The sequence below is a fragment of the Stegodyphus dumicola genome, chromosome 1, assembly GCF_044657685.1.
Source record: "Stegodyphus dumicola isolate Sdum_Otavi_A_Nest chromosome 1, ASM4465768v1".
Lineage (NCBI taxonomy): Eukaryota > Metazoa > Arthropoda > Arachnida > Araneae > Eresidae > Stegodyphus > Stegodyphus dumicola.
In genome coordinates, this window is record NC_140768.1 from 8,310,970 (window position 1) to 8,325,415 (window position 14,446).

The window sequence follows — 14,446 nt, forward strand, 5'->3', positions numbered from 1 at the left end:
GCCCAGAAAGGCGTCCGACCTCGACGAACTCCAGCAGCAGAAGAGAGCGAGAAACCGGTTTCGTCCTTCAAACTCGTCTCGTGGTCAGTGCCGGTTGCAGTTAGCATCTCATGTGGAGGCTTGCCTTCACATTTATACAGCTTTTGGGGTGGCGTTCGAGAACATTCTGGCCCAAACCGGTTAGAATTCGTTCCAAAAGATTCTCCTTCCATCTATGGCATATCGCCGATTTTGTTGCCAAATGGGGATTTCTCGCCAAATATGGCAAACCTGCATTTCTTGCAATTTTCTGGCAACCCTAAACCTGCTTTGTGTGGAAGCTATCGTACCGCGGCTGGACTTTCCGCGACACTACGAAAGAATCATAGATTATACACCATACTTGATAGACATCATACTTCCAAGATAATACATCATACTTGATACACAACTGCAGAAATCTGCAGAAATTGTGACACGCTTTAACTTTTTAATTAATGCCAGTAAAAACCTGTAATTTTTACGAGAGCTTGTTGTGAGAGAACCCATCTCGTTCTTCTACGATAGGATACCTTAATTACCATACCAAAATATCAAAACATGACAGCTTTTTTAAAAATAACGAACGCGTCATTATATCATCTTCAATGCCAGAATTATTTGGTTTGTTTTCATTAATTTAATTTCCCTTTTTTTACTTTTGAATGTCTACTTCGCTTCTGCTCAGAATTTCGAACACAGAAAATAAAAAAAAGGAGATTAAAAGAAAGAAGGTTATTAGTCCAATCTTAAATATTAAGAGAAGGAATGTTTGCAGAATTAATTAGATTAAGAAAAGAAGGAAGGAAAAGAAAAAAAAAAAAAGAAAAAAAGAGAGAAACGAAATTGATTAGGGAAATATTCAAAGTCATCGATCATCGAGCATAGATCTGGAGAATAATCGATCGAAAGTCTTCTTCAGAAGCAAGCACCGCAGGCGACTGTCAAAGAAGGCAGCCTGTCAGGCTTGACAGGAAACAAATCGCTGTTCGATCATTTCTCGGACGGGTGCATTTCTGAATATCTGAAACAGTGACACAAATGCAAATGCTTACAAGAGCCGCTTACATTTACGAGGCATAAAGAAAAAAGCAGTTTGCAGGTTTCGCTACTTTTAAACATTTTATTCTTTTTTTTATTCCTTAATTCTTTCAAACGCTTGTTTTCCCTAAGCGATTGCGGATAATAAAGAGATACATTTAAACACATGCAAATGAAGAACTCTGGTGCAATGAATTTTTAAAAATTCTAGGAAATACCGAAGAAAGTTACCCTAAAGTTCTCTTACATTTATTTAAGACATTTAGATAAACAGAACTGGCAAGAAAAATTTAATAATTACTCCAAAGGACCCTGAAGGACAATTAATTTCGTTTTCGCGTTTGGTCTTGGTACACTATAAATGTCGGTTCACTTTTCAGATTGTTGTCACCAAATATGATCGCCCTGCGTTATATTTAAAGAAATTAAATAATGAAGAATCTGCATCAATGTATGTATGTTTTTCGCATTGTGATAAAACAACGGTACCTAGAGCCATCTAATTTTGAATAACGTAATCTTCTACCGGATATGGTCATCTAGAAGCCCATATTTGTTTTTTTTTTTTAACGATTTCATATTTTGTAACACTTTAACAAAATTTTGATTAAAAAACTCAACGATTTCAAAGCGAGCAATGGCAACACAGTACGGGGGGGCGGAATATTGTTAGCTCCAGCGAGCGAGAATGTATCAGAAAATGTAAAGATATTCAAAATCGTAAAAACAACCTTGTATTTAGCGTAAGTATAATGAAACACTCAATCGATTTCGAGGGCAGCTAAAGGTCCCTCCTCATCAGGAGAAAGAAGAAAATAAAGGAGAAGGAGTCTCAGAAACACGTGGTCCTTATCAGCACTGCACGTGGTTATAACCGGATTTTTAATCAGAGTTGCACTGGCCGCCTACTTTTACTGAGCCAGGCTACCTGATTAAACATAAAGGACAAGAAAAATTAACGAAGTTAAAATAGGGCGCGAGGGGCAAATGCACCTTCACGCTCAAAATCTGAACTTCAAATAAAAAAATCAAATAAAAATAACTAAAGATATTTTTTAAAATTATTTTGCGATATTGCTGTTTAATTGAATTTTATCGTTCAAGGGCGAAGAACATGATATTTAATAAATAATGGTAGCACACAATACGTTAAAAAAGAGGCCCTTTTGAGCGTAATATAAAACCTGGAAAATATTAAGATTTTTTTTAAATTTTATTATTATTTTTAATTTCACATTACCAAAACATAAAAATTTTGTTATTTAAAACATTTTTGTGATTCAGCGGCCGATCGGTAAAGACGCTGAACACTGGTAGTTCGGTGCGAGGTTCGAATCCCGCTAACGGGCTGCTTGCATGGACGTTTTCGTGGTTTTCCCCATGTGTAACGTGTATATGAGGCAATGTCCCTTCGAAAGTCATCCCTTTCCTAAGGCAGATAGCCCTCGTGTGCTTTGCCATAATTAAATACACCAAAATTAAAATTCAGAAATTAAGTACTGGATGGGGGGACTCAGAAAAAGTGTATGATCCCCTCCCTTCATCTATTTTAAGATTCTTAGAATAGCTTAAATTTCGTCCACATATCCATTAACGTGTTATTCAATCAGAGTCCTCTATTCTGAAGATCGGTAGGTAACCGTTGTGGGGGCCAAGGAAAGCCCCCCTTTCTAAAAATATACTTATTTTAAAATGAATTTGCGATATTGCTGTTGAATTGAATTTTATGGTTTAAGAGCAAAGAACATGATATTTAATAAATAAAGGAACATGATATTTAACAAAACGTTAAAAAAACGCTCTTTTAGGCGAAATGTAAAATCTCAAAGTTTCCAGTTTTTTTTTTTTTTTTTTTTTTTTTTTTTTTTTTTTTTCCCGCATGTTAAAAACTACAATACAGATTATCCTTCTTAGTTGCCATTTTTACTTCCTTATAACGAAGTATTGTAATCGCGAAAAATTTCGGGTATCCTTTTCAAAGAAAATATCCATTTTGACCGCTATCGATTGCAATTTAACGATGTTTTTGCGTGATATGTGTACGTAAGGACAGAATAAAAGACTCGTTTCCTCCAAAAAAATTAAAAAACTGCTTTAAAATTAATTTTGAAGAGAATTTTTCGTGGCATCTGTACGAACGTATGTATGTACGTGCAGAACGTGCTAAAGAACTTGGCAGTGGAGGCAGTTTTAATTCCATTTTTATTTCCAATTGACATTATGTGGCCACAGTCACTTGGCACTCTAGTCGTGGCTTTCCACAGACGATTTACTTTTTTTGATATTGTTGAGATAGAAAGCAAGCCAGCGAAATTACATCTCAGCAGAGTAGAGAGCAAAGCTGAAGTGCGCAGTTATGCAAGATGGAAGCACATGAAGAGAAAAATTTTGGTTTGCAATTTGGTGATGGGTCAAGAGGCATCTGCATTAAGGGTTACGTAAGATCGCATGATTAATTTAAATGACGCAGTTTACAGTTTAGACTTAAGCGCTAAATTTAGGACAAGATATATGAAGTTCCCAAATGAAATAAAAAATATAAGAGGTTATAGTGTGTAGGGTTTATATTTATTTTAACTAACATTTATTTTAAGCTATCTTTCCTGTCAAGCCTTGACTTTCCCCTAGAATTGCCAATGCCAGAGTATGTAAATTGTAGTAGAACGCGCAGTCTATTCAAATTTTAGCAGAAGTAAGTTGAGTTTAAATAGAAAGGAAACGAGATTGTATGTGTGCTTCTTGAATTGCGAGCGGGAAGGTTGCTAGGTAGAAATTTTAAGAACCGCGCGTTTCGACCTGTGTGCCTATTTCGGCAGTTCGTTGAATATTTCAACTGCTTAATCAGTAAACTCGCTGAATCTCAGCTGTATCTTAGAACGCGGTTAAGTTAGTTACGATTTTAGAGATTCGTAGGTAGTGATCTCGTTATTTATTCATCCTGTCATTTATTTTTAGTTTCACATTTCTGTTTTGTTAAACCGCCGGTTCGGCGTAGTTTGTGAGCGTCAAGTGAACGCAGCTGTTATTTCTAAAGTGGAATAAAAAGGGATTTGAACCCTTCTTACGAGTTTGTGTAATTTACAGTTCATAGCAGTCACTACCACTGTTGCTGACAAGTTGGGGCCTCGCAACGCTATAAGTGTGTTAAATTTAGAAGTTTGCTTTCATATTTTTTATCTTACATCTATGTTCGAAACAAAATTCTTCTAAGAGTTCCATCATTCTGGAAAAGTCGAGATAACCTAGCACTGGCAGCAAATCATGTACAGAATTATGGTCCGTACGTAGGTAGACATTATTTTTTTTTTTATTGTATACGAACGTTTTTTGCGATGAAATGGGCTTCTCAGATGTTTTCATCAATAATCTCAAAACTTTTGCAACGTACTTTTGTAACTCTCTTATCGTCTCTTCTATTTTTATTGTTTCAAAGTGTCATGCACACATATCATCCAACGTTTGCCAAATAGATCATTTTTAGTCAACTCTGGCGAGGAAAAGATCCCCGGATAAATATACCCATCATGTATCTTTTTGAAAAGTGGAAAGAAAGCTTTTGTGATCTCGAGGTCAGCGTAACGAGACGTGCCTCAGTTTTTAATCGAACGGACTTATTTTGCACGCGTAGGGTAGTGGGCGTCCTTCCAGGACGATCACCCCCTCTTTATTTTTATTTTTTGCAATTTGCTGGCAAAAGAATGCACGTGATATGGCGACCGGACGGTAGGAGTTCGAAAGGGAGTTTGACGCCAGTCAAGTTTGAACAGCGTCTGCGCGCCAACAGCTTACTTTACCTTTTCTCAATAATGGCAACAAGAAAATTTAAAAAAAAAAAAAAAAAAAAAAAAAAAACTGCAACTTCTGCTGCAGGTTCTGGTGTTAACATCGAAAGCAAGATGAACTAAATTTCTGTACACTTGTCTTTTTAAAGAGAGCGTTCTGAAAGTGTGGATGATAAAGTGACGTTATTTTGTTTAACTGCTGTTAGGTAACTTTTGCCATCAGTTTGTTACATAAATTATAATATTACTAGATCGATTAGTTAAGTGCAGCATCTAAAATTCGAAAATAAATTTAATGTGCGGAAAAATCAAGGAATAATGTTCAAAAGCGAGATATGTTGCAACTTCTTGTTAGTAAACGATTGCTAAATGATAGTATCGCCAAATAAAAATTATAAAATAAAAAAATTAATAAAATTATGAAATAAAAAATTAATATGAAAGGTTTCAGATTTTAAATTACGTCCAGAGGGGCGTTTTTTTAATAACAGTTTGTGTCTTGCATTTATTTATTAAATATCATGTTTTTCGCACCTAAACCATAAAATTCACTTCAACAGCAATATCGCAAAATAATTTTAAATTGAGCGTAGCTTTAGAATTTCGATACACAGTCTCGCGCGCTGGAGATAAAAATGTTTTTTCCGTACAACGTTGCCATTGCTCGCTTTGAAATCCTTCAGTTTGTTACTAAAAAATTCGTTAAAGTTTTACAAAATATGAAATCGATCATAAAACAAATTCCAAATTCCAAATTTGGTCTTCCACATGCCCCTATTCGCAGTAGGATTATGTCATTCATAATTTAGATGGCTCTGTGTACGGTCGTTTTATCGCCATGCGAGAAATATACATACATTTATGAAGATTTTTCATTATTTAATTTCTTTAAATATAATGCAGGACTCTAACATTCGGTGGCAACAGTTTGAAAAGTGAAACGGACGTTTATAGTGAACCAAGGCAAAATCGCAAAACGAAAACAATAGTCCTTCAGGGACAAAGCCCCTTTGGACTAATAATCTAAATTTGTATATGAATTAATTAATATATCCGAAATTGCCGCCCAGACGGTATAGTGGTTAAGGGACCTTGATTGCGATACCAAAGGGCCCGGGTTCGAATCCCGGAGAAGTCATGGATGTAAAATTGTCTGTCCTTTCATAGGAATTAACGATGGCCTCCTATTAGGTGGCTCCACAATAAAATGGCCACCACTTCTGGCCTTAGAAGTGTCCAATACCGTTATAGGCAAGTGCCTGCCATTGGAAAAAATATATATATCTGAAATTTTAAACATAAATTTTCTTTCATAAAATGGCAACATAGCTAGGAACTCATATTTCGATTGTCACCGAGCTCGCAAAACGAACTCACTCATCCCAATCCTCATTACGAAGACATTAATGTCTTGGCCATCTTATCACTTAGCTCTCACGGACGGTTCCAGAGAAAAAATAAAGTTTGTGCGCATGTGCTCAGGCACAACAAAGTTATTAAAACAAAAGCAATATATTCCAAGCAGAGTAAACTGCAGTACGGAAGATATTGTAACTTGCAAGAAGAACCGACACCAACGAGCTGAATATCTACTCAGATTGCCAATCAGCATTGCGTGCTATTGAACGCACAACACCAGTTTCCGATATGGAACAGAATTTAACAAATATTAAAAAGATGCAAAAACAGCACATTATTATCTCATAGATTAAAGAAGGATGGAAAGGAAAAAGCAGATAAACTGTAGAGACATTAGGTATTGTGGAAGCAGGAAAGATGAAAAATGCGCAACGCCTTCGAAGAGAATCGAACCGCGGATCTCTGGAATATGCGCCCAGCTTGCAGACAGGCACACCACGAAGGCTTGCCAAGAAGGCGGGAGAACTACCTTATAAAACTTGCAAAAGAAGCTGCATAATACACAACATCAATAAAACAGCGACATGCTAGACTAGCCGTCGCCGAGTATTCACAATATATCACCTCAACCTCAAAATAACAAATTGTATAAAGGAAGAAAAAATGAAAGTGTCTGTTCAGAGTAATGTTGGGAATTTTCTATGAACTAACTAGATACTTATTATTATTATTTACGTGTTCCGATCTAACGGCCACTACACGGGACGAAAGGATGATTTCGTGGAGGACTTTCTAAGAGATGCTCGTATAAACGTGTTACACATGGGAAAAACCACGAAAACGCCCATGCAGCCAGTCCGTTCGAACATGGGACGGATTACCAGTGTTCAGGGACTTTCTGCTCCGTCGCTAGTTGGCCTTGACTAGATACTTGGCCTCGCGAAAGCAGCTCAGTTTCTTCACAGCAATCGAGCTAGTGGGAAAAAAAAAAAAAAAAAAAAATTGTTCAGCTCAGCGATTTTAATACGTTCGTGACTGGTCAGCATTGATGAAGTTTGCTACAATATGATACTGCTATGAATTTTGTATATATGTAAATGATTTTAGTGAAATTATATGTGAAATTGTAGTACTGTTTGAATTGTGTTGCATTCAGTGAATGGCTATCTCGCTAAACTGGCGAGATATCGCTAAGCTGACAATGGTTTTGGCGACTGATTTTTGTCACCAAATTTGGCGGCATATCGCCAGAAGTGGCCAGACTTGGCGACATTTTGGTCTCGTCCCCATATAACTGTAATTAGTATTGTTACGAATTTTGTATTTAGAAGCTAATATTAGTGGAATTATAATTAAAATTGTTTTAGTTCCTCATGCAATGCAGCACGAGACATATTTGAAGAGAAAACTACGCCGGTAAAGTAAAAATACAAGAGCACGTGCATTAAACACTTAATAAATAAATATCTTGTAATTTATATTTAAATTGAATAAATGTAATTGGCCACTGTGTTACCTGTAACCGTAATTCTTCTCTTTTGCTTTCCAGAAATCTTGAGAAGCAGAAATTACTAGAATCTCACGCAGTCGATTGAAAGCTTTAAAAAGCCGGAGAGATACCCCTCAACTCTCTTGTTTACTTAGCTGCTGTAATTATTGTTGATCGGGTTTCTCTGCGCTGTAGATTGCCTTCTGTTTAACGTTTCACCCCCATAGCACAAAACATCCTCAGGATGTCCTATTTAAGTCGCAATATCCCGGGACATACTTAGGATGTCCTAAGGATGTTGATTCTCAGATGTCCTGAGGAGATCGTAATTTAACATCCTGAGGATGTCTTATTTAAGTCGCTATGTCCCGGGATATTACAGGATGTCCTGAAGATGTTGATTCTCAGATGTCCTGAGGAGTTCACCAATTTCACATCCTGAGGACATTCATTCTGCATTGTCCGGAGGACTTTCGTTGTCAAACATTTTGAGGATATTTGTTCTCAAATTTACCAGTTTTAATTTTTTGACATTGCACATCTGAAACTTGCACATTATTTTATTTTTCATATGTATTTTACTAAGTTGTTTCTAAATGCTGTACATTAAAAATATTGATATGATTGATGATTTATTCTTGTTATTTTGTTATTAATTTTAACTGCTATAGTAGTTTAAAGTATAGCTACTGATTATACCTGTTTTGCGTGAGAATTATACCTGTTTTGCCTATATGAATATCTTTGAGGAAAATCTAGCGATCTGTTATATTTCTTTTGATAAGGATAAACTTTATTAACCTTTTATCGAACTTGTGCATTCAATCTATTACGTACAGGATTGTCATTGAATAAATGTAATTGAATCCTATTTGTAACTGTAACCTATCCGGCCCTCAAATACCTTCCAATAATTTAATAAGTGGAAGGTATAGAGATTTTTCGGGGGCCCAGGGAAAAACTATATATGAACGAGAAGAGCAGCAGTTTGTCAGTAGTTGTTCAGATCAGCGCGAGTTCTGAGTATTGAGATATCTCCGTGCTAGATTCGCTCTTTGGGTGCGATATGCATTGCGTTGTGTTTAACGTTCTTGGTAGTTTGAAGTTTAACTACTGACTGTACTCTTGTGATTAATGATTCCAGTTGTACACTTGATACTGTGAAGAGCTATACGAGTATTTTTGTGGAATATTCCAAAACTGTGAACTGTTTCTTTTGGTAACATAAATTTTATCCAGCTGTCATTGGTTTCCGCGTGCATTCGATCTTTTACGAGCCCATACGCACGCAACAATACGAAATGGGCATATATTTCTGAATATGGATGGAAAGAATTTACATTAAGCTAAGTATCATAGGTTCAAAATATCTCGGCGTTAATCTTGAGAAAGAGTGTCGGAGAGCATCTGTTTAAAACGGAATGCTTGCTTTTGAAATGGCTATTCTTTGTTAATTGAAAACATCGGATTATACCTTTTAATCAGTCTTCTCGTAATTACTATGTCTGTATTTGTTGACAGCTTAGTGTCAGGGGCATCATTAACCTGCTTAACTGTGACCATATTCGAGACTAAATGGAATTGTTTACGGAAGCAGTGCACATATATAGCGCAGAGATGACGGCGAATTAATAGATAAATTGGCAAGTCGATAAGATATCATGCTGTAAAACTTTAACTCTTGCACAATGCTCTGTTCTAAACGTTTGCGTGCTGTCTGCAGTTCTCTGTTGTCAGATCCTGAAACCTTTTAGATTGTTGTGACAGCCATCGAAATCGGATTCGGCTTCTTAAAGAGTATTGACTTCTCAACGATTGTCAATTAGGTGAGAGTCGAACGACCTAAAAAGTAAATAAAATTAATTAGAAGATTGATAAATAAGCTTTTAGATGATCAAACTAACAATTAGACCGCAAACAACACTGAAGCATTTTTTTCAACTGTTTTAAAAATCTAATAACCTTTCAGCCCAAAGGGCGTTAGCACAGAAGCACTTTTAATTTCGTTTTGGCATTTTGCGTTGAAAAATTTAAATGTCTGTTCACTTTCAAATTGTTGCCACCAAATATTAGAGCCTTGTGTTATATTTAAAGAAATTAAATAATGAAGAATTGCATCAATGTATGTATGCTTCTCGCATTGTGATAAAACAACGGCACTTAGAGCCATCGAATTTTGAATAACGTAATCTTCCACCGAACATGGGTATCTGGAAGCCCGAATTTGGTATTTGTTTTATTATCGATTTCATATTTTGTAACTTTTTGACAATTTTTTGATTAACGAGCTCAATGATGTCAAAGAGAGCAATGGCAACACTGTGCGGAAAAAAAAAAGAAAAAATACTATCTCCAGCGCGCGAGACTGCGTCGAATCACTCCGAATGCCCGTTTCACTTTTCAAACTGTTGCCACCAAATGTTAGATTCTTGCATTATATTTGATGAAATTAAATAATGAAAAAACTGCATAAATGTATGTAACCTTTCTCGCATTGGGATGAAACAACTGTACCTAGAGCCATCCAATTTTGAATGACGTAATCCTTCTGCGAATATGGGCATCTGGAAGCCCAAATTAGAAATTCGGAATTTGTTTTATGATCGATTTCAAATTTTGTAAAACTTTAAAGGGTTTTTTATTAACAAACTCAAGGATTTCAAAGCGAGCCATGGCAGCACTGTACGAAAATTCTATACGCTAAGTACGCTATACATTCACAAACATAAGTACGCTATACATTCACAAACATCCATGCCATCTCCAGGATTCGAACGCGGACTCTTCAGCACAGCAGTCACTAACTACTATACCTCTCGAGTCCTGGATATAAAAGTTCTCTGGTGAATGATATAAAGAATTTATATATGCGTTTACGGGGTGTTCATAATATAAAGTTTCATTGAATGGAAGCACATGAAGGACATGAGGGGAACGAGAGGGCATGTGCCTTGGCAAAATCTGCTGTCACAGATGAAAATGTTACTATGGAATATGTTCCAGATTCTAAGAAGTCCATTTCAGTATTATATAATGAGATTATATAAAAATGGAGACTTGGCTGGGGGTCGTCTGAAAAAAATCAGGGATTATTAAAAAGTATTTACATAGGAAAGAAAATGGAAATTTATAAGGATATAGATGTTAACCAAATTATGACAGGCCACGGACGATTCCCAGCCTATGCACTACAGGATAGTAATTTGTGTAAAATTTGCAATGTGACTGGAGATGCACATTTTTTTTAGAACTGCCTGATTACTGGGAGCGCAAGGGAGGAATACAAGCAGTATTATTGTAGTGATTTTAAAAAGAATTACAAGAACTTTGTGAACTATAGTAGGAATATCATGAAGATAGTAAATACAACAAAAGAGGCCATAGGAATTTATGTATGAGTGATGTATATGTGATATTTGTGTGAGTGTTATTTGTTTTATGTGTCGTTTTATCCTCAGTTGGTAACCTTTTTATTTACTATTTTATTATGTTCGTTAGTATAAATGTCACAGGTTCAGTGATAAGATGAAATTCGCTGGTCCTATTTATTATTTAGTGTACATTTTACTAACATTTTTTGTTACTCGGTTCCCGAAGTTGTTGGTTTTCCGGGACTTGTAGTATAAATTTAAATTTAGATGCTTTCTTCTTTTTGTAATCTTGATTTTAGCACGGGTGGATCGCTGGTTCCTCGTTTGTTGTTAGATGGGCTAGCTCCCTTTAAAAGTCACATGACCAAGTTCATCTTGGTTAGGAGGGCTGGGGGCTGTGCCCCATACTTTTACCACTTAGGCGGCAAAATTAACTTTTTGGTGTGGCAGCAGATTTCATTCGCGGACTATTCGTTTTTGAGAACATTACACTATAAGGTATCTTGTACCTCCTTTCAAAATGTCTTCGTGGAGTAACGGTAGCTCACTCGACTCGTATTAGAGAGCTCCAGGTTCGGGTCCTGGCCAGGACATTGCTCATTTTTCGTGTTTCATACTTTAAAAATCCTAATGACTCTACAGCATTAACAGGATCGCACTCCTTTCCCGTTACCTCGCAAAGGTATCATGATTTTCTGAGTAGTTTAGTTTTGTTATTTTGCAACTTCAGCAGAGATACTATCAAGTTAACCTGCACGTGCATGATGGAGCACTACCACTTATTGGTCTATCGACACAGCGACAGTTGCGCCAGCACTTCACAGAAGAAAGGATCATTAAGTCGCTTCAATTCCACTTGCATCGCCGCCGCCCCCCCCCCCGGATATAACCCTATGTCTTTTTTTTTTTTTTTTTTTTTTTTTTTTCCCGGTGGAATTATTTGAAGATCACTCTCTGTCTTAGTGGAGTTCCGATCTCGACGATCCTAATTCCTTATGTCCCAAGTTACTTTATATTTTGAAAAAGAGTTTGCAAATTTTTTTTTATAGTTCTTTACGCATGAGAAACATCTTGCGTTAAACATACAAAAATGCTAAAAGTTTTCCACTTCTTTTTGGTTAAAATGGGGGCTTAAAAGTCCAGTTGGGACACAACTGAGCAATTTATTGATAGGATGGTAGGGAAATAAAGGGTCCCATCAATAATTATCCAATCACGAGCTGTGTTGTCCCATGCGCTCTCCGACAAAGCGCTTTTATTGAATAAAGTGTTATGATGCACCGAAATATCATCTCTGTAACCCGCCGGACATTGCATTTGCTGCGTTAAAGCGGTGTTGCACTTAAATTTCTTCTTTGCTATTGATGTATGTAGTTCTCAGCTGTTTAGACTGTAGCAGCGTCATATTTCTCCTACCGGCAATTTTTGGAACTAATTTCTATTCACGGAATCGTTTTTTCTGTGTAATCATTAGCCCCCCCACTGCCAAATTTGGTGGCATTCCAGCTGATAGATCGAGCTACAGATAGCTCTGAGCAGTATCAGTTTAAAAAAACATTATATTTATTATATATATTGTTACGAAATGTCCAGGTGCTGTAAAATAGCTTCCCCGCAAAGCAGGTTTAGGGTTGCCATAAAATGGCAAAGGAAGGCAAGGTTGTCACATCTGGCGAGAAATCGCCCGTTTCGCGACAAAATTGGCGATATGCCATAGATGGATGGAGAACCTTCTGGAACGAATTCTTACCGGTTTAGCCCACAATGTTCTCGAATACAAGCGAAAAGCAACATAAACCCTGCTGGTACGCGGACAGTCAGTTAGTCCGCGCAGAGTCCAATGAGTTGATAGGTAGTCAGCGAAAGCCGAGTGGGTCGTCGAGTTCACCGAAGGAGTCTCTTGGTGTATCGCGGTTAGTGCATCGTCGAGAGAGTGGGTTGAGTTCCGGGAACGACTGAACCGAAGAGTCGGGAGTTGTGCTCTGTGTGTCGTTGAGTTCATCGCGAGTTGTATTGTGGAGAGTCTCGAGAGTACGTGGAGTTCCGAAAACGACCGAGCAGAGTCGGGAGCTGTACTCCGGTGCTTTGGCTTTGCCGTGAAGCTGTCTTCACCGTGATAGCCTGAAGGCTGTGTCGCTGATTGTTCCAGCGTGTTTATAGTAGATCTTCGACGACTGTGAAACGTGAATTTAGAGCTGTTCTGAAAATACTGGCCGGTAAAATGTGTTTTGATACTTCATCAAGTGCTGTTGTTATTATTCACTCCAAATCAGCCCGAACCCCGTAACGTACGAACGTAAAGAAAGAGAAAATTACTTAGGTAAAAAGTATATGATGTGCCGAAACGAAGGTTTTCTTTCGAGATTATGTTTCAGATTTTAAAAATTATTTTATAGTAGTTACTTTCAAGAAGAGAATATTTTAGGAATGCATATAAGTGTCCTTTGATGTGTTTTCCTAAGTAATAACCGCTAGAGATGCATTTAATGTCCTTTAATTTCATTTCAGACCATCCCTGAAGGCCAAGCCTGCTTTATGTCAACAGGAAATGGAGACTGAAAGTACGAGTTCTGAAAATATTTCTCCTAAAATTGAAATTTCAATCAAGAGTGGGAATGACAATTGTGTAATAGACGCTGCTCCGAAAGAAAATGCCGTCGGCCAAAGAGTCATCTCTCCCGTGAACAATCGTGTGGACACCATCAAGAAGGATGAGGCCACAAATGAAGTCACTTTTCCAGAAAAATCTTCAGAAACCAGCTTCTGGAGCCCTCTTTCTCCTGAAGACTCTGTTAGATCAAATCTGCAGCAGTCTCCAGAAACGCAACCAACAGACGGGGTGTCCTCACAGCAACGGCCCATTGAAGATATTCTCCAAGCTCTGGATCAGCTCGTGCTCTCGGCTCCTCGTGAGGTCGAAATCAGCATCGATTGGGGCACCCGGGGCCACGTCAACATCCGAGAGAAAGCTGTTGTCCCCTCGACTGCTTCCGGCAACGGAAGTACGCCCTGCGAGATGGACGGACTCAGCGACGATCGGCGACGCTGCATCGAAGATCTCCTGAAGGAAGTGGACGAGTGTCTGCGCATGCAAAAAGGTAGGATAAGATCATTTTAAGGTATTGTTTCAAACTGTTATCAGCATAGCTTTACAGTGCCCTTTCTTCAAGATATAAAGAGCTTTTAGTTTTTATTGCATATTATAGGTCGACAGACCTTTGATTTGCATCTAATGAGTCTTTCTGCTCCTTTGACGGGGTGAGTTATCTCAGCAGTTAACTTTGCTATGTTCTGCAATCCTTAAACTGCAACTGGTGTGAAATTAATTATCTACACATCCCCTGTGATTTCTCTTAAGGTTCTGTTTTCATAAAACTTTCTTCTAA

At 37.5% G+C, this 14,446-nt stretch overlaps 1 protein-coding gene across 1 annotated transcript in view; it reads left to right on the top strand.

The window, feature by feature from the left end:
* The window catches only part of LOC118188453 (uncharacterized), a 537,164-nt gene that overhangs the window by 190,807 nt on the left and 331,911 nt on the right, over nt 1–14,446 (top strand). The window contains exon 5 of the mRNA XM_085812498.1: nt 13,569–14,158. Coding sequence (XP_085668624.1) covers nt 13,569–14,158 — 590 coding nt within the window. The remainder of the gene's footprint in view (nt 1–13,568; nt 14,159–14,446) is intronic.